Source organism: Rhineura floridana, chromosome 20 (assembly GCF_030035675.1).
Source record: "Rhineura floridana isolate rRhiFlo1 chromosome 20, rRhiFlo1.hap2, whole genome shotgun sequence".
Lineage (NCBI taxonomy): Eukaryota > Metazoa > Chordata > Lepidosauria > Squamata > Rhineuridae > Rhineura > Rhineura floridana.
The window spans coordinates 19045248-19067530 of record NC_084499.1 but is presented as its reverse complement, the minus strand read 5'-3'; the positions used below and the strand labels follow the sequence as shown (position 1 = coordinate 19067530).

Below are 22283 nucleotides of genomic sequence, written 5' to 3'. Positions count from 1 at the left end.
GGTAAGACCTCTTTTTTTTTCCTTACAGAGATGAAGTTAGTTTATCCGTGCTAATGCTTTGATTTCTTTTCTTTTCTCTCTCTTCTCTGCCACAGTAGGTAACCAGTTAGGGGCCCTGGTACATCAAAGGTAAGCAGTGGGTTATGTTTTATTATTTATCGATCACTTCTAATTGTTTATTGATCTGCCATCTGTACTGGAGTGTTAGGAAGTCAGAGGTTGAGAACGTGGCAAAGCTGTGTCGGCTCAATTTCCTTCTCGCCTTTTGCCACGGCGCCCCCAGCCCCTCCCAGGATGATGTTCCTTGCTCGCGGTTCTAGATGGTGCATGCATTTCTTGGGGAAGAGGCGAGGCATACGTGTAGTGTCGGTAACGCATCAAGGAAGGCCTCTGTTGAATTAAACGTGTGTTTTGGGCCAGGATCCCCAAATGTTTTCAGTGGCCAAGTGGGATTTAATAAAAATAAATAAATAGGGGAAACCTTGGGAACAGTAGATTCTTGTGCTGGAACATGAATTACTTTTGAAAGTCTCATGGGAAGATGCTAGGAAGTCGCCTTGTACAAAGTCAGACTGTTGGTCTATTTAGCTCAGTGTCATCTACACTGACTGGCCGCAGGCTTCCAAGGTTGCAGGCAGGGGGGGTCTTTCCCAGCCGTACCCGGAGATGCCCTTGGGGATCGGCCCTGGCATCTTGTGCATGCAAAGGAGATGCTCTACCCATTGAACTACGGCCCTTCGAATAGGAACCTAGGTAGCTACATTATACACAGTCAGACCATTCGTCTGTCGAGCTCCGTATGGTCTACTCTGATTGGCAGGGTTGAGGTGGGGGGACATTCCCAGGGCTTCTTGGAGATGCTGCTTAGGTTTTGAACCTGAGACATCCTGCGTGCAAAGCAAATGCTCTCCCACCGAGCTACAGCCCGTCCCAGTTCAAAAGCGGGTTGCCATGTAGCATACTGCAAGTAATGCGTGTGCTGCTGGCATTCAAGAATTGCAAGCCGAAAAACCCTTGAGGTGCATGCGCAGTGCCCTCTTGCCTTTTTTGGATCCCAGGCGGGGTTTTCCCATTGGGACATGATCTTGTGCGACTGCTCATCTAGAGAACGTGGAAGCGGAAAGGTTTCCGAGGGGTTAGGTGTAGGATGGGCCTCTTGGAGGCTCTGCAGTACGTTTAGCGCAATCCGTTTAGTCCACTCTGTGATCGTGGGAAGATCTGCGAGGCTTAAGCATTCATTTATTATTATTATTATTGGGTTGCATCCGATGTTAGTCCTGCTCAGAGCAGACCCATTGAAATTAATGGACTTGACTAATGCAGGTCCATCATTTTCAGTAGGTCTACTGTTGAGTAGAAGTTGGATACAACCCATCATCAGATTTATATCCCACCAAAAGGAGCCCAGAATGGCAAAGTGATAAAACTATAACATTTTTTTTAAAAAACATTTAAATTAACTAACTAATATGCTGCTTAACTGCTAAGTTGGCTTCTATGTGGTTTACAAGTATAAAACCAATTAAAGAACATATGCATAATTAAAACACAATAAAGCAATTTAAAATAAATATCCTTAATTAAAATTTACAATGAAACAATCCCAGTCAAACAGCAGTTAAAATATTTAAAAAAGGAGGCTCAAGTCAGGTGATGAGGAGAATAGTTTCCTAAGCAGTGTGTTTTCTAGAGTCGGCGGAATGCCTATACTGATGGGGCTCTTGCATTTTTGCTGGGAGTGCATTCCACAGCACTGGTACCTCCAGTGAAAAAGCCTCCCCCTGTGTTACCATAAGACGATTAAAAAGTAATATCCTGTTTCCATAGGTACTAGACAAGATACTTTGTCCTAATTGCTAAATAGGGCATAAGTGAAATACAAGGCAATGAGTAATGGGGCCCACGGGGCGCTGGTTGACTTCCGCCAGGATAGCTTGAGTTGGAGCTTGAGTTGGAACTTGAGCCTTGTTGGATCAAACCAACATCCATCTAGATCAGATCCTGTTTCTGAATGCGGCCTGTGCATCTGATAAGCCCACGAGCACAGTGTAGAAGTAGCGATAACCTTTCTTCTGTTGCTTGTAGACTGCCTTTTGCCATGGAGGCTCCATTTTGCTGGCCTGGATTGACAATTGGGAGCTCTAACAAAATGTTGGCATTGTATCCTCACCTCTTAGCAGGAGTGCTCTTGTTCTGGGTGTTTGTTTATGTATTTTATTTGTTCCCAGTGCTCCCTGGAAAGGGGGATTGATTGTTAAACCACTCTGGGAATTGTAGCTGTGTGAGAGGAGCAGGGGGTCTCCTAACAACCCTCAGCACCCTTTGCAAACTCCAGTTCCCAGAATTCTTTGGGGGAGAAGCCGTGACCGTTTAAAGTGGTATCGTGGTGCTTTAAACGTACGGGGCAGATGTGTCCCTGCAGTAGGGCCTTCTCTGCTGATCTGAAAGCGTTGGCTGGCTGATTCAGGGGTACACCTTCAGGTACCCTATTGGGAAGATGATGGCGGTGGCTTTCTTCGGTGTACAGCCCACCCGCAGCTGTTTTCCAGAATGTTGAACTAGTTCCTACCTCACTTTCTAGAAACGAATGCTTAAATGTCCAAAATGTCATTATTCCGTGACTGTTGAGGTTATTGGAAAGGCAAGGATTTTATAGTCATCGTAATGAGCCTCCCTTTTCTGTTCTCTTCAGGGCAGTAATAACCGAAGAATTCAAAGTGCCTGACAAAATGGTTGGATTCAGTAAGTATTCCGGTTGAGGGTATATTTCTCTCTTTGCTGCATGCGGGGCCCTCTATCAAGGCCCCTTCCATTGAAGACTAATTTGTATTATGATAGGTAGCTCTTGCCGCAGCTGTGCAGGTCCTGTTAATGTTGCTGAGAGCATGGCAATTTCAGGAAAAACACTTTTCCTGTGAACTTTAAAATCAATTGGAGGATAATTTAGTTACTTCCTGACAGCTACAGCGACCTGCCGTTAGAGATCTTGATGGCAAAGTTTGCCGATAATGTGCTTGGGGAATGGGCCCAGGAGAAATTATAGGGGAGCATGTGGGTGAAAGAGGATATACTGTGGAATCAGAACGTAAGAGGAGTTTGGCTGCTGGATCAGGCCAAAGGCTCGGTCTAATCCAGCATCCTGCTTTCTCAGTGGCTAACCAGATGCCCCTTCTGGGAAGCCCGCAAGCCAGATGTGAGTGCAACAGCACTCTCCCTGCTTGGGATTCCCAGCGACTGGTACTTGGAGTCATACTGCCTCCGACAGTGGAGGTAGCTTATAGCCATACTGGCTCGTAGCCGTCGATAGCCTTATTCTCTATCAGTTTATCTGATTTTATAAAGCTATCTGAGTTGGTGTCCATTGCTACCTCTCAGGGCCGGCCCCAGACATGCTGGGGCCCTTGGGCACAAGCCTGCCCCGGTGCTCTCCTTCCGCGATTCCGGCTGCCGCGGATCGCATGGTGAGAGCTTGGGAGCCCCTACTCCAAAGGTTTCCCTAAGGGGCTGAAGCCTCTGCCGCCATCTTGGCTCATGGCAGGGATGTGCTCCCGTAGCACGCGTGTGTGCCATCAGCCAAGATGGTGGCAGAGGCTTCAGCCCCTTATGGAAACTCAGCCGCCGTCTTGGCTAAGGGCAGCGCTGCACGCGCAACCACACAACAGCCGAGAAAGGTAGGTTGAAGCAAGGGAATGGCGTGGACGCCGGAGCTCTCACTGTGTGATCCGCAGCAGCGATCCTGCCACAAATTGCAGAAGGGGTGCGCAGGGACCCTTGGCCAGGGCCCCACCTGGCCGCCCTTTGGAGCCGGTCCTGCTACCTCTTTTGGGAGCCAAATCCATCGTTTTAAACTATGTGCTGTGTGGGAAAAGGACCATCTCCTGTCTGTTTTGGATCTTCCGTCATTCAGCTTCATTGAATGGCCTTGGTAGGTTCTGCCGTTACGAGAGAGGGAGTGAGAAACCTCCCCCAGCACCTTCCAGTTAAGAAGACTGAGGTGGCAGGGGGGGAGTGTCTTCTGCCTGACCTGAAAGAGGAAGCCTGCTTGGGTCAGACCGAAAGGCCGTCTGCTCCAGCAAAGGAGGGGACCTTGTGGCCCTTCGGATGATGTTAACGACATAAACTCCCGTCATCCCTGACCACTGGGCATGCTGGCTGGGGCTCACTGGTCTGTTATCCTCAGTGCTTCCAGAGTCACAATCCTAGGACAGCAGTGATGCCAGAGAGAGACAGAGAGAGAACCAGTCGCATCCTCTCTGTCCTTGTAGTGTCCATGCCAGCAGAATGTGAGACTCGGCTAGTGGTTTAGCAGGACCCAAGCGCAGCAGGAGCGCTCCCTGCTTGCGTGTACAGAGACAGCAGAGGTAGACCAGGACAGCGGCCCACCTAGTCCAGCCTCCTCTCACAGCGGCCAAACCAGATGCCCCAATGGGAAGCCCACAGGCAGGACACAGTGGCAGAATTAGAGGCTCTGGTTTCAGTTTAGCGGGGTTGGATGCAGGGCTGTGGAGTCGTGGAGTCGGAAGCAATTTTGGGTGAAGTCAGACAGTAGAAAAATAGAGGAGTCAGAGTTGAAGCCGTGGTTGGATGGGGCTAGCATCTCCACCTCCTATTCTTCTGGAGGCGGGTTGGTTGAAGTTACAACTCCTCCCTGTGCAGACCCATGCAAAACTTCAATCATGTAGCCATTTGGAGCTTGCTCTTTTCTGAAAACCACAAAAACATTCTAGCCTGTCAGCAGCAGTTAAATCCTGATCCATTCTGAATTTTGTTTCAGTTATCGGCAGGGGCGGTGAGCAGATTTCTCGGATTCAGGCAGAGTCGGGCTGCAAAATTCAGATTGCGCCAGGTAAGGCTGTCCCCCACCCCACCCCGCAAATTTACGGAAGAGCAGGGCAGCCCTGGAGCAGAACACATCTGCTGGTCTTTTACATGGGTATATTTAATGTAAAACTGTCTGACCAACTGAAACGCTGGAGAAATGGAGGGAAATGTCTTGTACAGCATCCTGTTGGGGTCCCAAAGTGCTTGTCCACAAGGCCTCTCCTGTACATCTCTCACCTTGCCCAATCTGCAGACCCTTCTCCCCCTCCTTTCAGAAGAGGGATCAGTCCATACCAACGTATCCCACCTCCCAGCCCCCAAAATAGCAGGCCTCATTCCACGCATGAAGGGGACAACCCAGGGTCCAATTTCAAGCGCTTGTGTTGGCGTATAAAGCCCTGAACAACTGGGACTGAAGGGTTGTGTCCCGTGTTCCTCCCACTCAGAGTAGACCCATAGAAATTAATGAACATGATTACTGTAGGTCCATTAATTTCAGTGGGTCTGCTCTGAGTAGGGCTGTTGGATTGGATACAACCCCTTGGAATGCAGCCAGGTTGTTTGGGGCTGGGCGAGATTTTGGGTTGCTGGCAAGAGTAGCTTCCATGCCCTGTGTGGCTCCATTCTGCAGGAGTAAGCAAAAGCAAGGCTAAGACATGCACGCTGAAGAGAACACGTGCCGGGTGGCTCGCTCGGGATACCTTACGTAGGGTTCAGAGCTCAGAGTCTGCCTCAAAAAGCCAAGTGCTGCAAACCAAAGGTCGCCAATGAAAGAAAGGTTTCTATCTGTGTGTTAGAACGCTTTCAACTGCAAATCTCTTTCAAAATGTTTTTCATTGTGATTGGGTCTCAGGATGTTTTTAACTGTTTCTAGAACGCTTTTCTCTTTCTTGTTAAGTTCTTTTGTTTATGTTTGTCGCCCTGGCTTCCTTCAGGAGGAAGGGCGGGATATAAATTCAGTGAATAATAATTTGCAAACAGCCTTGGCTCCAGGGGCAGGCGGGGGGTGTGTGTGGTTTTTTAAAACAGCCAACCAGGTGGAAGCTGAGAGTCTGCCGAGATTTGTGGGATGCCCAGTACCTGTTGGTCTTTTCTGCTTTTGTCTTTGCAGACAGCGGTGGGATGGCGGAGAGACCTTGCGTGCTTACCGGAGTGCCAGAGAGCATTGAGTGAGTTTTTTTTCAACACACATTAACACATGCTTCCACACTCTTTCCTCTCCTCTTTTTCCTTTCACTGTTTCTTCTCTCACCTTGTTTCACAGTGGCCACAAACACTCAGAGGGCCTTGCCCAGTTGTACACGTACCGTGCTGCAACACCTTCCCCCGGCCGTCTCTCTTTGTTAATCGGCTCTTGTTTCATTTTTATGCCCCCAGCTCCCCTTCCCCAAGGTAGGCAATCTTCAGAGTCCTCCACAAAAAAAAACCCTTACGTTGAGTTTGCTTGAATGGGGACGCTTTTTTAAGGGGTTGAAAATTTCCCCCCAATCTTGCAGGTTAAAAATCCCACAAAAGCGTTGTAACTGGCCTTCTGACATGCAGTTGTTGTCATTCATGGGGGGTGCGGTGAGGTGTGGGTGGGAAGAACCTGACAAGTTTGTGCATATCTATCCAGTTCGGTTACTTGCAGGGGGGCTTTGCATATAGGTGCTTGGCTTTTTTGGGGGGGTGGGAGAACCTCTGCTCTTATTTTTGTTTGCCACCAAACCCCTCCCTTCCCCCCAACGTTCTCTTTCATTTGTGCTGGGGTATTGGGTAGGTAAATTGGGGGAGGGGCAGTGTCTTTGCTCACTTGTGCGGCAGCTTCATGAAAAGAACAAATGGCTCCAGAAGACTCTGCTGTTTCTTGCCATCTTCAAACTGCGCCGTCGATGAGCAAAGCCCCCCCCCCTTGATCTCTCTCATTCGCTCGCTCGCTTGCCCGATGAGCACAGAGGATCTGTCTCCCCTTGGTGCCAGTAAGGGCAACCAGTTGAGAACAGGCAGGGGCAGAGGCATCAGAAAAACAGCAGAAGCAAGAGGGTGGGGTGAGGTATGTCCTGCCGCAGACAGAGCGGCCATCGTGGTGCCCTCCGGTTATTGCTGGACTCCAACTCCCAGCATTCCTGGCAGCCAGTGTGGCCAGTGCTGAGGGATGGTGGGAGTTAGAGGAGGTCCCAGCAGACACCTAAAACACCACATTGGCTGCCCCTGTGCTGCAGAGGATGAGGAACACTTCTCCCCAGTGAATGGGTTTCTTTCACCCCTCTTCCCCAGGCCTGAAGGCCATTTTCATTGGCTGTTGCCGGCCAAACGGGTGCCTCTCGGTTCACCCACGAGGGCTGGGATTCTCAGGCCATCTCCTGGCGGCCTTTTCAGTTTAAAAGTGGATGGATGGGGGGAAAGCAAGCCAGAGGAGTTTACCCTGCACACCTGAATCAGCTTGGCATCCCAAGCTTCAGACCAAACCATCTGCCCATGCTAGTCCTGTTCAGGAGGAGACGCATGAAAAAGCATTTAGAGGTGTATATTTTGGTGGACTTAACTCTTGAGTGAAACTTGGCTGGATACAACCCAGTGTGCTTGGACCATGCATGACAGCAACCCCACCGTCACCTCTGGGCCACTTGGCGTTCGATGTAATGTTGGCTATTCTACCTCCCTTCCTCCAAAAACCCTTGCAAGAGCGTACCACCTGTCAGCCCAGGGGGAGGGGGGATTCTGCTTCTCTCTCTCTCTTGCCCTATAGAAACTTTAGGGACAGTCTCTCCCCCTTCCCAGGAGCTGAGTTTGCCTCTCCCAAGCCATTTTGAGGACCACCTTCCCGCTGGGACTTGGAGCCACGAGCCTCAGGCTTACGGGAACCCACTTAACAATATGGAGCTGCTCTTTCTCTCCCCCGCAGCCTTTGGGTAGGTGGGTTCTTTTCAGATCCATCTGTGGGAATCATTTTTTCTCTCTCTCTTCCTTTTATAGAGTGCATTCGGATGATTGAAAACATTGAAGGAAAAACCATTGACGGTTTTCAGACCTAGACATTGTAGGTTATATCCAGCGTTACTCAAGAGTAGGCCCATTAAAATTAAAGGTCATGACTAATTTAGATCCATTAATTTCAGTGGGTCTACTCGGAGAGGAATTTACTTGGATCCAACCTTGTGCTTTTGCAAAACGTAATGTCTGTTTTGTTTATATATTTGGAGTCCCCCCCCCCCGAGGACTGTTAGGTTGCAAGCCTTGAGGCAGAATAAACATGATTGACAGGTGCATGTTAGAGGGCAAGCAATCTGGCTGGATTTTTGCTTTATTTGTGTATTTATTTTGCTCATACCGAGGTGGGATCTGTCCCCTGACCTCCTCTCCAGTAAATGAATGTTTTGGAGCTAAAGGAAAGCTATAAAGCCAAAAAAACAAACACTGTGAGATCTGAATAATTGTGTGTGTGTGTCTGTCTACCACGGAGTTCCTGGGCAGAGGCTTGTGGCTTTCTGCCTAAAGGTCTGTTTCTTTTGAGCAAAGTGAGAACCCGATGCTTGCAAAGAGAGAGTTTTGCTTTTACTGCTGCTATGCGAGGTCAAGGTGACTTTTTCGTTCTTCACTTGTCCGACACCTGCATGAAGGCAAAGGTGGAAGGATGGTTCTTCCTGCTGCTTTTGTTAGAGGTGCTGCATGTGCAGCTGTTTCAGCTCTGCTTCAGTTTGCAAGTGGCTAACCTGTGCCATGGGGCCCACAAGTAGCATAAGCTGCAAAGGACGGTGGCAAGGAATTGGTGTCGCGTTTCTGGTCTGCCTCGCTCACACTGGCCACATCACATACGTTTAAAGTAATATTCCAGTTTAAACTGTCCTGGCTGCTTCTTCTCTCCCCCCCCCCTTGAATCCTGGAAACTGTAGCTTGCAAAAGGTGCTGAGAGTTGTTAGGAGATCTCCCCCCCCCCATTCCCTTCACAGAGCTACAATTCCCAGAATGGTTTTAACAGTCAATCCCTCTGCCCAGGGGACTTTGGGTGCCCCAGTGAGAGCAAGTGTTTTGAGATGCAGGTTATACTTTGAGACCCCTCCCTAGGTCAAAATGGGATGTATCTGAGGGTGGAGTCTGATCCTAAACACAGTTGCTTTAGCGGCTGCTGGTTATTTTCTCACTTCTGTTTCCTCTCCTTTTTCTGTCTCTCTCTGTCTCTCTCTCTCTGTCACACCCTCTGCCTCAAAAAATTTCCTGCATTCCAGTGACGTTTCCCTCCCTAGACCCAACCAGATGGGAGTGTGTGTGCGATAATAGCTGTTTTCCTTGAGGTTATTTTCCCCTTCTCTCTCTCTCTCTTTTCCTCCCCTTTCCCCAAAGACAAGCAAAGCGGCTACTGGGGCAGATCGTGGACCGCTGTCGGAACGGGCCTGGCTTCCACAACGACGTGGATGGCAACAGCACGATCCAAGAGATCCTCATCCCGGCATCCAAAGTGGGCCTGGTCATAGGCAAAGGCGGAGAGACCATCAAACAGCTGCAGGTGGGCAGGATACAGTTTCAGACAGATTCCACAGAGGATAAGGCTGTCTTCTGCCTCCAAGGTCGCTGGCTCTGTGGCCTCTGAATCTCAGTTGCTGGCAGTCGCAAGTGGGGAGTGTTGCTGTTGCGCTGCGGCCCTGCTTGCGGGCTCCCCATTGAGGCGCCTGGCCAGATGCTGTGAGAAACAGGAGGCTGGACAACAGTTTCTACTGTTTGCAAACGGTGTTGGTGACTTTCTGGGTCAAAGCAAATGCCATATTGGTCATCATGTAGGCTGCACTTTCCCCACCAAGTCTGTCTTGTTTAAAATGTGAGTGTGGCCTATAATTGCACTCCTTATAGGTAGAGAAGCTGTTGATTTATGAGATCTTGGGGGGTGGGGGGCTGCTTATATATGGACCAGTACAATATGTCAAGTGCACCACAACCACATGTTTAATGCAAAGCGAAACTGTCTGTGTGTGTGTTGGAGAGGCGCATGGATTCCTTGCTAGCTTCCCCCCCCTTTGATGTTACGATCACTTGCCTGCCTTCACAAAGCTATCAGGAAAAGCTACCCAGACTGAGCCACTTAAAAATATATGAGCGAGCAAAGCTGCGGGAGGGACTCTTATTCCTTCTCTCTCTGCGCCCCCCTCCCCAAATTTCCTATTTTCATAGCTTTCTGCCTGTTTTGGCATTCCATTTATCTTTCGTGGTGTTTCCCCCCCCTCCTGCCCTTGTCTGCATGGTGCATGTGCAGGAACGAACAGGCGTGAAGATGATTATGATCCAAGATGGCCCTTTACCGACTGGAGCGGATAAACCTCTTCGGATTACCGGAGATGCTTTTAAAGTACAGGTGTGTATCAAAGAGGATTTGCAGTCGTGCTGATAGAATGTTAGAAGGATTTGGCATAATGGCACAGTTGGCAGTATTTTTGTGAGCTGTAGTCGTGTGTGTGTGTGTGTGTGTGTAAGGGGGGGCACCTCAAGCCTATTGGCTAAGCAGCCCTCCCCCTGCGCGCTTTTACATTAGTGACCCATCCAAATAGAGTTTGGCCAAGTAAAGGAAGCCAGAAGAGCATGCAAATCCTCGCACTGCGGAAAAATTGGAAGCTGAAATTACAATACAGTCGAAAGAGACCCCCCTGTGGTGTGGTGGATAAGACAATCAGGCTAAGAGAGGGGAGCCCCTGGTTCAAATTCCCTCCCCCACACCGGCCATGAAGCTCACTGGATGGCCTTGAGTCAACCTCTCTAAAGTTGTTTTGAGACTAATAAAAATTGGGGAACCCAAGTTGTGCTGCCTTGACATCCTAGGGAGATCAGCAGGATACATTTATGTATTTATTTATCTATTGTATTTGTATACCGCCCCATAGCCGAAGCTCTCTGGGCGGTTTACAGTAACTAAAAACATTAAAAACAAATATACAAGTTTAAAACACATCTTTTAAAAACAATTTAAAACATACTTTAAAAAATTTAAAACAATTTTAAAAAGCACATGCTAAAATGCCTGGGAGAAGAGGAAAGTCTTGACCTGGCGCCTAAAGGATAACAGTGATGGCGCCAGGTGCACCTCGTCAAGCAGATCTTTCTATAAATTGGGGGCCACCACTGAGAAGGCCCTCTCCCTTGTTGCCACCCTCCGAGCTTCCCTCGGAGTAGGCACCCGAAGGAGGGCCTTAGATGTTGAGCGTAGTGTACAGGTGGGTTTGTATCTGGAGAGGCGTTCCATCAGGTATTGTGGTCCCAAGCTGTGTAAGGATTTGTAGGTTAAAACCAGCACCTTGAATTGAGCTCGGAAACATACAGGCAGCCAATGCAAGCGGGCCAGAATCGGTTTTATATGTTCAGACCGTCTGGTCCCTGTTACCAATCTGGCCGCTGCATTTTGCACAAGCTGCAGATAGAAGGATAGATAGAAACAGTCCCCTTTCTAGGGCCCCTCTTTGGAGGAGGCACATGGCCCTGCGGACAGACTTGGCTTGAGTGCCAGAATTTGCTGGGTGCATTTGTGCTGTTGCTGGCGTGGAGCGTCCCGGAGTTCTTCCAGCAACTCTTTTGATTCCACTGCCAAGTAATATTTTCAGCAATGAGGGGGAAGTTCCTGTTGCAAACTTGGGGACAGAGGGGTTGCGTCCTGTGTTACTCCTGCTTAAAGTACACCCACTATGATTGATGGCTTATGGATTTCAATAGATATACTCTGAGTGGAACTTAGGGGAGCCCTGGTTTGTAGCCAACTTTCTTAGGAACATAGGACTGCTGCTTTCTACTGAGTCAGACCAATGGTCCATCCAGCTCAGTAACGTCTGCTCTGACTGGCAGTGGCTCTCCCGGGTTTCAGGCAGGGGACTCTCCCAGCCTCACCTGGAGATGCCGTTGGGGACTGAGCCTGGCTTTCTGTGTGCTCTGTCACTGAGCTGTGGCCCATCTTACTTGCTGTGTTTGCCTGGTCAGCTGGTTAGAGGAGGGGGGGCGGAGGTGGCAAGGAAGAAAGAGATGTTTTTAAGTTCTGCGCCTGCCCAGGGATAGGAGTGTCATTCCCTTGTACACACATGCCTGTGTGTAGGTTCTGGAGTGTGCCTCTCTGGCCATCTTAACACTTCAGCTGATCCAAAATGCAGCGGCCAGATTACTGGCTGGGGTTGCCTTTAGAACTCACTCAGCCCCTGTTCTAGAACAGCTGTGTCGGTGGCCAGTTTGTTTCCGGGCCCAGTTGAAGGTGCTCACGTTTTAGTTTTAAACACTAACAACTTAGCCCCCAAACATCTGAGAGACTGCCCCCTTCCCTGCAGACCCTCTCAGTCACTCTACCGCCCGCAGAAGTTCCGAGGGGGGGGGCGGGAGAGGGCCTTCCCTGTGGAGGCCCCGAAGTTGTGGAATTCCATCCCCCCCGAGGTGCGTCTGGCAACTTGACTGTACAGTTTTCAGGGAATGATTAAGATGCACCTCTTTCCTCCGGCCTTCAACACGTTAGGTGTGTGTTTTCAGGACGCACTCTTATTCCTGAGACTATAATTTGTTTTAACGCTGAATTTCAAATCGTTGCAACTGGTGAAGTACAGGTATTATTATTATTATTATTATTATTATTAATTAAAAATCGTAACCAATGCATTCTCTGTCTGAGCTGACCTTCCTTCAGGTGCTAGACAGATAACCCTTAGTGTTGGTGACATCATTTCCTGCTCCTCCCCTTTTCTTCGTTGTCCTATCTTGGGGGGAGCACACCTTCCCTCTGCCCACACTCTCCCTTGCAGAGATGAAAGAGCAAGCGTGGCTCTTTGCATCTCCAGCTTTAGCTAGCTAGAGCTAGCATCTTTCCTATCAAAAAGACATATTTCCCTTAGATAAATGCCCGTTTATTGTTTCCCTAACGCCAGAGTCTCGGTGCAATGGTATCCAGGGTGAAGTGCACTCCTTCAACCGGGATCCTGTTGCAGTTCAGCTTCTGCCAGCGTTCAACTCCTAATGCTAACGTTTTCATCCTCCTTGATTTGTACAGCAAGCAAGAGAGATGGTCCTGGAAATCATCCGAGAGAAAGACCAGGCAGACTTTCGGGGCATACGCAATGACTTCACTTCCAGAATGGGAGGAGGCAGCATAGAGGTGTGGACTTGCCTTACAAACTTGCAAAAACAGGAGGGGGAGGATTACTATTTTTTCTTCTCGTTTTTCCTGCACTTGTACGTGAGTGAGCGGATTCTTTTAGCTATGATGCTTCTCCTTTTGGGGAGGAAAAATTAAGCCAATGCCAAACATGAAGCTGCTGAGTCGGCTCCTTGACTGATCCATTTTGTCCAGGATTGCATACTGAAGCCTTACCCAGCCTGGTATGGGCTGGGGGCTGATGGGAATTGTAGACCAAAACATCTGGCGGGCACCAGATTGGCAAAGGATGGTCTCCTTTGTGGTTCTCCAGAGTCTTGGGCTGAGGGCCTTTTTTTTTTTTGCAGCTCTGCTACCCGAGATCCTTGAAACCAGAGATGCCAGGGACTTGAACTTTCTAAATGAAAGCATAAAATCATAGAATTGGAGGGCACCTCAGAGGTCATCTAGCCCAACCCCTTGCCATTGCACACAAACCATTGCTGCAGCATCCAGTAGGTGGCCATTCAGCCTTGACTTTAAAACCTCCCACAAAGGGAAGTATCATTTTCCAAGACTTGTCTATTCCACTGCTGTGAACAGCTTGCACCATCAGGAAGTCATTGCTAATGTTTCCCCCTGTTTGGTTCGGAGCTCCCCCCCATAGCAACAGTAAAACAGATGTAGTCCAGCATCTGTGTGACAACCCTTCAGACATTTTGAACTCGAACTCGAACTCTGGCCTCTGTCCCATTGAGGTGGTTATAAGTCTCCTTTCTTGAGGTTTTGAAGATGGGCACTCCCTTCTCAGTTTAAATTGCTGCTTTGTAAAAAGAGGGTGTCCTGCAGTGCAGGGGCTGGATTCTGATGTGTGCAGGCTACGGACCATTTATGTGTCTATATTTCCGGCGGCGGTGGAGGAGGAATCCACTCCTTAAAAAAGGTTTCTTCAAGGTTCACAGCACACAAATTTAAAACAGTAAAGTGGCAACAGTTTTACTGAGCTCCTTCTGGGAGGAAGGGTGAGATATACATTTCATAAATAAATAACTGGTCAGTAAAACTGCAACAAAAAAGCATCATAAAACTAATTTAATAAAGAACTTGTTGAAAGGTGCAGGAAAGGAAAAGCTCAGGCAGCAGAAAGTTTTTGTTGCTGCAGTTGTTCGTATTTCTTACATTTACCTCCAAGGAGCTCAAGGAGGTGTACATGATCTCCCCTTTCATATTTTTATCCTCACAACAACAATCCTATGAGGTAGGCTAGGCTGAGAGACAACAATTGGCCCACGGTAACCCAGCGAGCTTTGTGACTTGAGCGGAGATGGAGACCCTGGTCTCCCAGGTCGCAGTCCGACACTTTAATCACTATGCCACGCTTATTTTATTTCTTAGATATCTGGCCCTTCCTCTCATGAGAGCCCAGAACAATTTAACACCTGAGGCCCAAGGATAGCTTATTCCAGGGTGGGAAGGCTGGTGCCCCTCTAGATGATGTTGAGGCTCCGAATTGCCCCCGTCCCTGGCCATTAGCTGTGCTGGCTAAGACTTGTGTGCGTGTGGGTACAGGTCCCTTGCCCTTGGAGTGTCCCATAGCATGGACACGCACCACTGAGGGAGCCGCCTTCTCGTTGCCACCCACGTCATTTTAAATGGGGGGGGCAGCCAGGCTAGAGTCTGCAGAGGAAGATCTTAACATGTGAGCAGGGTGGTGGGAGTTTTTTGTCCTGATCCACTTCTGTGTTTGAGCTACTGTGTCTTTTTTGAAATGTCACCCTTGTTTTGAATGACAAGGGTTGTGTACACACGGGAAGCGGCCTTAAACCGACCCAGGACGTTGGTCCATCTAGCTCAGTGCTGTCTACACTGACTGGCAGCAGCTCTCCAGACTTTTCACACTGGGGAAGGCAGGGTGGCGTCTGTCCCAGTCCTACCTGGAGATGCAGTTTCAGGGCTGGCTTTGCACAGGATGATTTGCGACACTTCTTAAGCCTGTGAACTCACTGCTCGGCTTTGCGGTAAAGCCACCAGGGGTGCTTATCCTGTGTGTGTGTGTTTCCCTGTGCTGCCTTTTCCAGGTCTGACCATTCTCCCCTTTTTCCCCTTCTCCGGCAGGTCTCTGTGCCCAGATTTGCTGTGGGGATCGTAATAGGAAGGAACGGAGAGATGATCAAGAAGATCCAGAACGACGCCGGTGTTAGGATTCAATTCAAGCCAGGTTTGTAGGCCGTTATTCAAGGCAGCACTCTGCTGTGCAGTCAGCAACTGGCTACTACGTCCTCATGAGGACGGAGAGTTGTCAGCCCTACTCAGAGTAGACCCATTGAAAGGAATGGATATGATTAAGTTAGGCCCACTCCTTTCGGTTGGTTTACTTGGAGCTGAATGCAGCCCATGGGAAGTTGCCTTGTGCCAAGTCAGACCTTTGGTCTGCGTCGCGCACTACTGCCTACCCTGCCAGCAGCTCTATAGGGTTTGAGGCAAGGAGTCTTCTCCCAGCCCTACCTGGAGGTGCCCTTGGGGGATTGAACCTGGGGCCTTCTGAATGCAAAGCAAGCACTCTGCCCCCCCCATCTCATTTCAATGCAAAGCCGTAGCCGGGAGCTTTGGGGTGGGGGCACCCTGAATCAGTACAAAACAGCAGGACACATGGATGTGCGTGTGTGTTAAGAGCATGAAATAACAGTACAGTAAAAATGTTAATACAATTACAGAATAAGTGGCTAGAGCCTTTGCACTCGCTGTCAGGGTGCTGCTGGATGAGGACAGGGCTTTCTACTCGCTGGACAATGGGGTGGGTAAGATACTGCCTGCCTGATTTTCCTGAAATCTCCGTAACAAAAAGGAAATGACAGCTTGGAATATGCCTGGGGTGACGGCGGCGGCAGAGGTCTGTTTCAAGACGCTTTATTTTTGTTTTCCCCTCTGCAGTGTCCGCTTGTGCAGCAGGTGTTGAGGAACCCTTCGGGGCCCCAGATGCTGCTGAACTACAACTCCCATAATCCCTGGCCACTGGCCGTGTTTTCTCAGGCTGGTGAGAGCTGTAGTTCAGCAACATCCGGAGGGACAAGGGTTCCCCACTCCTCTGTTCTCTATAGGCTTGAATTCCTCCCGTGGCTGTCCAGAAATTGGGAGGCTTTGGGCTGTATCCATTGGTAGTCTTACTCAGAGTAGACCGGCTGAGATTGTTGGGCCTAAGTCAGTCGCATCCATTCATTTCAGTGGGCCTGCTCTTGAGTAGCTACGGCCATACGGCCCTGACACACGCGATCTCGTCTCATCTCAGAAGCTAAGCAGAGTCAGGCCTGCTTAGTACTTAGATGGGAGACTGCTTGGGGATACCGGGTGCTGTAGGCTTAGAGCAGTGGTTCTCAAACTTTTTTGGTTCGCGGCGCACTGTAAAACATGTAAAAAGTTTCTGGCGCACTTCGTGTACAAAATTAAAAATACATTAATATATTTTAAACTATGAATAAAAATAACTTAAATACAAATGGGTTTCTTCTCATTTTTAAAATATACTTTCATAATATTCGCGGCACACCTAGTGCCCTCTTGCGGCACGCCAGTGTGCCGCGGTGCACCGTTTGAGAACCACTGGCTTAGAGGACGACAATGGTAAACCACCTCTGAATACCTCTTACTGTGAAAACCCCATTAATATATCCAGAAAAGATTCATAGGGTCGCCATAAGTCGTAATCGACTTGAAGGCATGTAACAACAAAGCTTTTTATTAACAATTGAAACGGGTCCAAATATTCATACATACGTCAAAGAAAGGTAAGAGAATAACAATCTAAAACAATCCACCTCCCAGTGAGGGATGGCCCCTTCCAAACAGATGCATTCTTCCATCTCTTGCGTGCGGGAGACCCACCGTTTCCTCATCCCTCCCTTGCAGGCAACCTCACATAGGACGCTGCCTTATACTGAGTCAGACCCATTGGGTGGCTCTCCAGGCTTTCGGACAGGGCATCTCTCCCAGCTGTACCTGGAGATGCCAGAGCTTGAACTTGGGTCCTTCTGCATGCAAAGCAGCCTACCATCATACTACCCTGAACACGGCCGAACTTGTCTGATCTCAGAAGCTAAGCAGGGTCAGGCCTGGTTAGCACTTGGATGGGAGACCGCCTGGGAATACCGGGTGCCGTAGGCTTGGAGGAAGGCAGTGGCAAACCACCTCTGAATACCTCTTACCGTGAAAACCCTATGAATATATCCCCCAAAAGATTCATAGGGTCGCCATAAGTCGTAATCAACTGGAAGGCATATGACAACAACTCTTGAGTCGGACTAGCATCGGACACAACCCTTTACCCCTAAGAGTTTATTGTGAGGCTGTCGCCGCCGTGAAGATGTTGCTGCCTTCTCTGTAGTGCTGGAGGCATGGGGGGGGGTCCCTCGCGTGGGAGGCTGCTGCCTTTTCCCTCTGTCTGTATTTAATTTCGGCTCTTTCTCCGCAGATGATGGGATTAGTCCGGAAAGAGTTGCCCAGGTCATGGGTCTCCCCGATCGGTGCCAGCATGCAGCTCACATCATCAACGAGCTGATTCTCACCGCGCAGGTGGGTGGGGGTGACTTCCATGCAGACGTTATAGAAACTTGGGAAGCTGCCCTATATTGAGTCACACCATTGGTCCATCCAGCCCAATACTGTCTGCGCTGACTGGCAGCAGCTCTGCAAGGTTTCAGACAGTCCTACCTGGAAGATGATGGGGATTGAAGCTAGGGCCTTCTGCGTGCAAGGCAGATGCTCAACCACTGAGCTACGGCCCTTTCCCGATAGCAGCCGGTGACTTTGGTAGTAACGCTTTTCGGTAGTATTTTTTTTAAGAGAAAAATTCCCACTTGCCGAATGGGTTCTCAGGCCGGCTGATTCCACCTTTAATTCATCCACGTATATTACAGCTGAGAAATACAGATTCTCTTCATCTGTTGCTCATACTATCCCACTGAAAAGCAGTTTACTTTTAGATCAACAGTTTATCTATAAAAGTATTTATATACCACCCTCTCACAAAACATCAGAGTGGTGTAAAGCGACGCAGTTGATTTGTATTGCTTTTAAATGTTCTTATGTTGCTGTACATGAACATAAAAACATTTAAAAGCAATGCAAAGCAGTCGTCCAAATGGTTGGCTACTCAGGAGACATTTTAAACAGCCGCGTAGGCCTGTTGGCATAAGAAGGTCTTCAAGAGATGCCTGAACATCAAAAGTGAGGCTGCCTGCCAAATCTCTGCTGGAACACTGGTCCACAGCATGGGGCCAGCGACACCAAATTGGCTGTTAAGTTGCCTCTTGATCCTACCCTAAAGTGGTGAAGTAAATATAGTGTGAAAATCTGTTGGGGAAAATACAGATCAAAACCTGAAACCACCAGACACTGCTTTCACATTCCCAAACCTATTTCCCGTGAGGACTAGAAACGTGAAAGGAAAATGAACACGCATTCTATAGGAAGCCAGGCGTTGAGAGAACAACTGGTCCACTACATTATCAGAAGGCCAACAACCTTGTTATCCGTTGTAGACGAGGTGGGTGGGTGGAAACGGAGTTTATGGCTGGCTGTGGAATACTTGAGGTCTAACTGAGTCTTGATTAAGCAAGGGTGCTGGCTGGAGCTGATGGGAGTTGCAGTCCTAAACATCTGGAGAGCGTCGGGTTGGCAGAGGCTGACTTTAAAGTGGCTCCACTGATCCACTGGGTTAACATACTTGTGTCCGAGTGAGAGCCAGTGGTAATGTAGGTCAGAGTGTTGGACTGAGGCCTGGGAAACCAGGGTTCAAATCACTGCTCGGCCGTGAAGCTCACTAGGGTGACCTTGGGGGCCAGTCACTGTCTCTCAGCTTAACCTTCCTCACAGGGTTGTTGTGAGGACAAAATCTCAGGGGGGAGGGGGAGGAATCCTGTCGTACACCAATTTGAGCTCCTTGGAGAAAAGGCAGGATATGAATGTAATAATAATTAAAATATGGCAGCACAGCCAACGGCAAGTCCCAGGAGGCCGTAAAGTTGTTGATGGTTCCATCTTCTTCCCTTTCAAGGAGCGTGACGGTTTTGGAAGCCTTGCCATAACCCGGGGAAGAGGCCGCGGCCGTGGAGACTGGAGCGTGTGTGCTCCCGGGGGCGTGCAGGAAATCACCTACACGGTGCCGGCTGATAAATGTGGCTTGGTCATAGGCAAAGGTGAGCAGTGGGGGGGATTTTTTCAAAAAGCTCTTCCCTCTGAGCTTGTGAAGGAAGCTGGGTGAGCTCTCAATACTTTAACTGGTGGAGGGTCTTCTGCCATAACCTGCTCTTATTTATGTTTGTTTATTTTATTTGTTAGTACCTCCATATCATAAAATATCAAGGGTATCTTGGGAGTTTGTTTATTTAAGGCATTTATGAACTGCTTTTCAGGTGGACCTCATGAAGCGGTTTACATTACAATGCATATATAAACACAGAATAAAACTATATAAACACCAGAAATCAGTTAACTAATTATTGCAGAAAGGTATCTTCTCAATTGCCTGCATAAGCCTGGTGACTCAGAGAAGTTTACGGCAGGCTTTTAAAAATCAAAACGGAACGTGCCTGCCGAATCTCTAGTGGCAGAGTATTCCACAGGACTGGGCCAATGGCACTAAAGACTCTAGTTGTTATTTTTGTCAAATGAGCCTTGCCGAATGATCTGTGATGTTCCAGCAAATGATCTCAGCTATTGAGCTGGGATATAAGAGTTCAGGTGGTCCCCAAACTACCCTGAGCCTGTTGCTCAGGGCTTTGTAAATTAATACAAGGACCCCGAACCTGATTTGGTAATGGATGGGTAGCCAGCACAGATGTTTTAACGATGGTGTCATCATGTTATTGGCCATGTGCCCCCATCAGCAGTCTGGCTGTCGCATTCTGCACTAGCTGGAACCTCTGAGCCAGGCCCAAGGGTGGCTCCGCATAGAGCGCATTGCAGTAATCCAACCTCGAGAGCTGGTGCTCTTCCACTGAGCTGTGGCCTGCTCCTTCCTTCCGTGGGGTTAAGGCTCTGCTACTTGTAAGGTGGTGTTTGGGCACAGTATTTGTTTTATTACATATTTCTCCCGCTCCAAAGGAGCTTCGGGCATGGTGAATGGTCCCCATCTCCTTTTAGTCTCACAACAGCCCTGCGAGGCAAGAGAGGCTGCGACAGGCCGAGAGCCACAAAGTGAGCTTCGTGGCTGACAGGAGATTTAAACCAGGGCCTACCTGCTCTGAAGGCCAACGCGGGAACATCAGAAAGCTGGCTTATATAGAGGCAAACCTTTGGTCCATGTAGCTCAGTATTGTCTACAGAGACTGGCAGCAGCTCTCCAGGGTTCCAGGCAGGGAGTCTCTCCCAGTGCTACCTGGAGATGCTGCCGGGGTTTGAACCCAGGACTTCCTGCTTGCAGAGTAGGTGCTCTACCCCCCTGAGCTGGGGCCCTTCCCTTGTGACCACACCACTGCGCGGCACAGTTAGCAAGCAGTTTGTTCTCTCTCGCACACACGCCTGGTTTGGGTGGACTTCTTTCCCTGCTGTTCTTACGATGCAGCTGTCTTGTTTTTCATTGGGCAAAGCTGCCTTGTGCAGCCTAACAGGCTACATACAAAGCTGTTGCGATGCACATTTTAGATAAACAACAAGTATGTCCCCTTCGGTGGCGAGGGTTGATCTACGGGCTGTTTTCTAGAGAGCCTCTTGGTGATCCTCTGTGGCTTGGAGAGCTCCTTGATGCTTGGGACGCAGCGATGCACTGCCTTGCACGTTTGCCACCCTGTGATGCCCCTTAGGTGCCCTGGGCCCAAATGTTCAAAGTGAACGGCAACAGGGGGCTTTCATTGGCTGGATAGGATGTGCAGCCCACCCCTGCAATTCCAAGAGCAACAGCTTGTCCCACTTACTGCACTCAACCAGACTTCGCCTCTCCTTAAGCTGGGCCGCCAAATGCCAGTCTGAATATTAACATGGGCCTTGTCGCTACCCGTGACACCTAGACTTGGGGATGTTGAGTTTCCAAGGGAAGGGAGTCACAGTCTATGGGACAGGCGCCACACATGCTGCCTCCTGCATATAAACCCTTTAGGATTGGGCCACAGAGGCAGTGAGCGTAACAAGACTGTGTCGGTTGCTTTCCACCGTGACAGTCATGTTCAGTGTAAGGGTGGACAAAATGCTTCAAGCTCAGTTTCTTGTGTTTCTGACCTACAGTTCATGACATTTCAGCATTGGTTTGAAAGTGGTTTTTTTCCCCTTTAAAGTCCTCACTAAAATTCTTACTCTGAGGGTCGGGTGGTGTGTAAAAGATAACAGAGCGTGAGGTTTGGGGGCCAGCCGCCGACAATGGCCAAGTCCTCCCTCCTGCGCGCCAGGGCTTGGAGACAGACAGCAGCCGCCTCTCCAGTCCCCTAGCTGGATTTCCATGATAAACGCCGCGATCTTGACAGATAGCGCGGCCAGGCCTTCTCTTGTCAACGCTGCCTTTTTGCCCCATTTGATTAATTGCTTTACAATTTTGCATCCAGCTGTGGGGGGGCCTCCCACTCCAGCATGGCTCTTCCCCTCCCCCTCCCGGTCAGGTGGAAGAATGGAAGGCTCCTGTTGAATGCCCCTCTGTGGACAGGCACCATGTGCTGAACAGATGACCTCGCTCGCAAACGGAGGCGAAACTCTCCTGCCTCCGAGCAGTGACAACATGTAGGCCACTTCATATTTGCGTTGTCCCAGAGTCTGAACTACGAGGGCCTTTCCTGCGTGGCTGGGCATTGCTCTGGGTGACGGTGGTAGAGAAAGGATGGTGGACTTTCCCACAGAGTTGAAGTCAACATGATACATCATTGGCTGTGGTGTGTGTTAATGTTTGTGCTCCCCCTTCCTGAAAAACAACCCACGCTGTGTCAACGATGACTACGACTATTACTATTTATTACCCGCCGTTCACCCAGAGATCTCAGGGCAGGTTACAACCATTTGAAAACACATAATTAAAACAATTAAAAATAACCTAAACATCACCACAAAAAATAGGGTTGGTCCTAAAATTATACTTATCAGGCATCGAAGGATTTGCTGGAGGTTGTACAATGAAGTTGCCAGGCGCACCTCGGCGGGGGGGGGAGTTCCACAACGTAGGGGCTGCCACAGAGAAGGCCCTGTCCCGGGCCACCACCCCCTGGAACCTCAGAGGGTGGTGGAAATACCAAAAGCCCCCCCCCCCCCCCCGCTGATCTCAACACCGGAGAGGACTGAGGCGGTCCCTCAGACATTTGGGGCCTAAGTCGTTTAGGGCTTTAAACACTAACACGAGCACCTTGAACTGGTCTCTGTTCAGTGTTTGTGGTGCTTTAAAAAAAAAAAAGCAAAACTTTGTTTTGACCGGGGAGGATGGTCAGATAAA

General features: G+C 49.3%; 1 protein-coding gene and 1 pseudogene across 5 annotated transcripts in view; both read left to right on the top strand.

Moving 5' to 3' along the window:
• FUBP3 (far upstream element binding protein 3) overlaps nucleotides 1–22283 on the top strand; it is a 61162-nt gene that overhangs the window by 24261 nt on the left and 14618 nt on the right. For all 5 annotated transcript variants that reach the window (XM_061603880.1, XM_061603877.1, XM_061603878.1 and 2 more), the window contains 10 exons: nucleotides 96–129; nucleotides 2693–2742; nucleotides 4775–4846; nucleotides 5933–5990; nucleotides 9142–9304; nucleotides 10046–10144; nucleotides 12800–12904; nucleotides 14999–15101; nucleotides 17349–17449; nucleotides 18933–19074. In XM_061603880.1, coding sequence (XP_061459864.1) covers nucleotides 96–129; nucleotides 2693–2742; nucleotides 4775–4846; nucleotides 5933–5990; nucleotides 9142–9304; nucleotides 10046–10144; nucleotides 12800–12904; nucleotides 14999–15101; nucleotides 17349–17449; nucleotides 18933–19074 — 927 coding nt within the window. The remainder of the gene's footprint in view (nucleotides 1–95; nucleotides 130–2692; nucleotides 2743–4774; nucleotides 4847–5932; nucleotides 5991–9141; nucleotides 9305–10045; nucleotides 10145–12799; nucleotides 12905–14998; nucleotides 15102–17348; nucleotides 17450–18932; nucleotides 19075–22283) is intronic.
• On the top strand, nucleotides 16923–17041 carry LOC133374102 (5S ribosomal RNA; annotated as a pseudogene).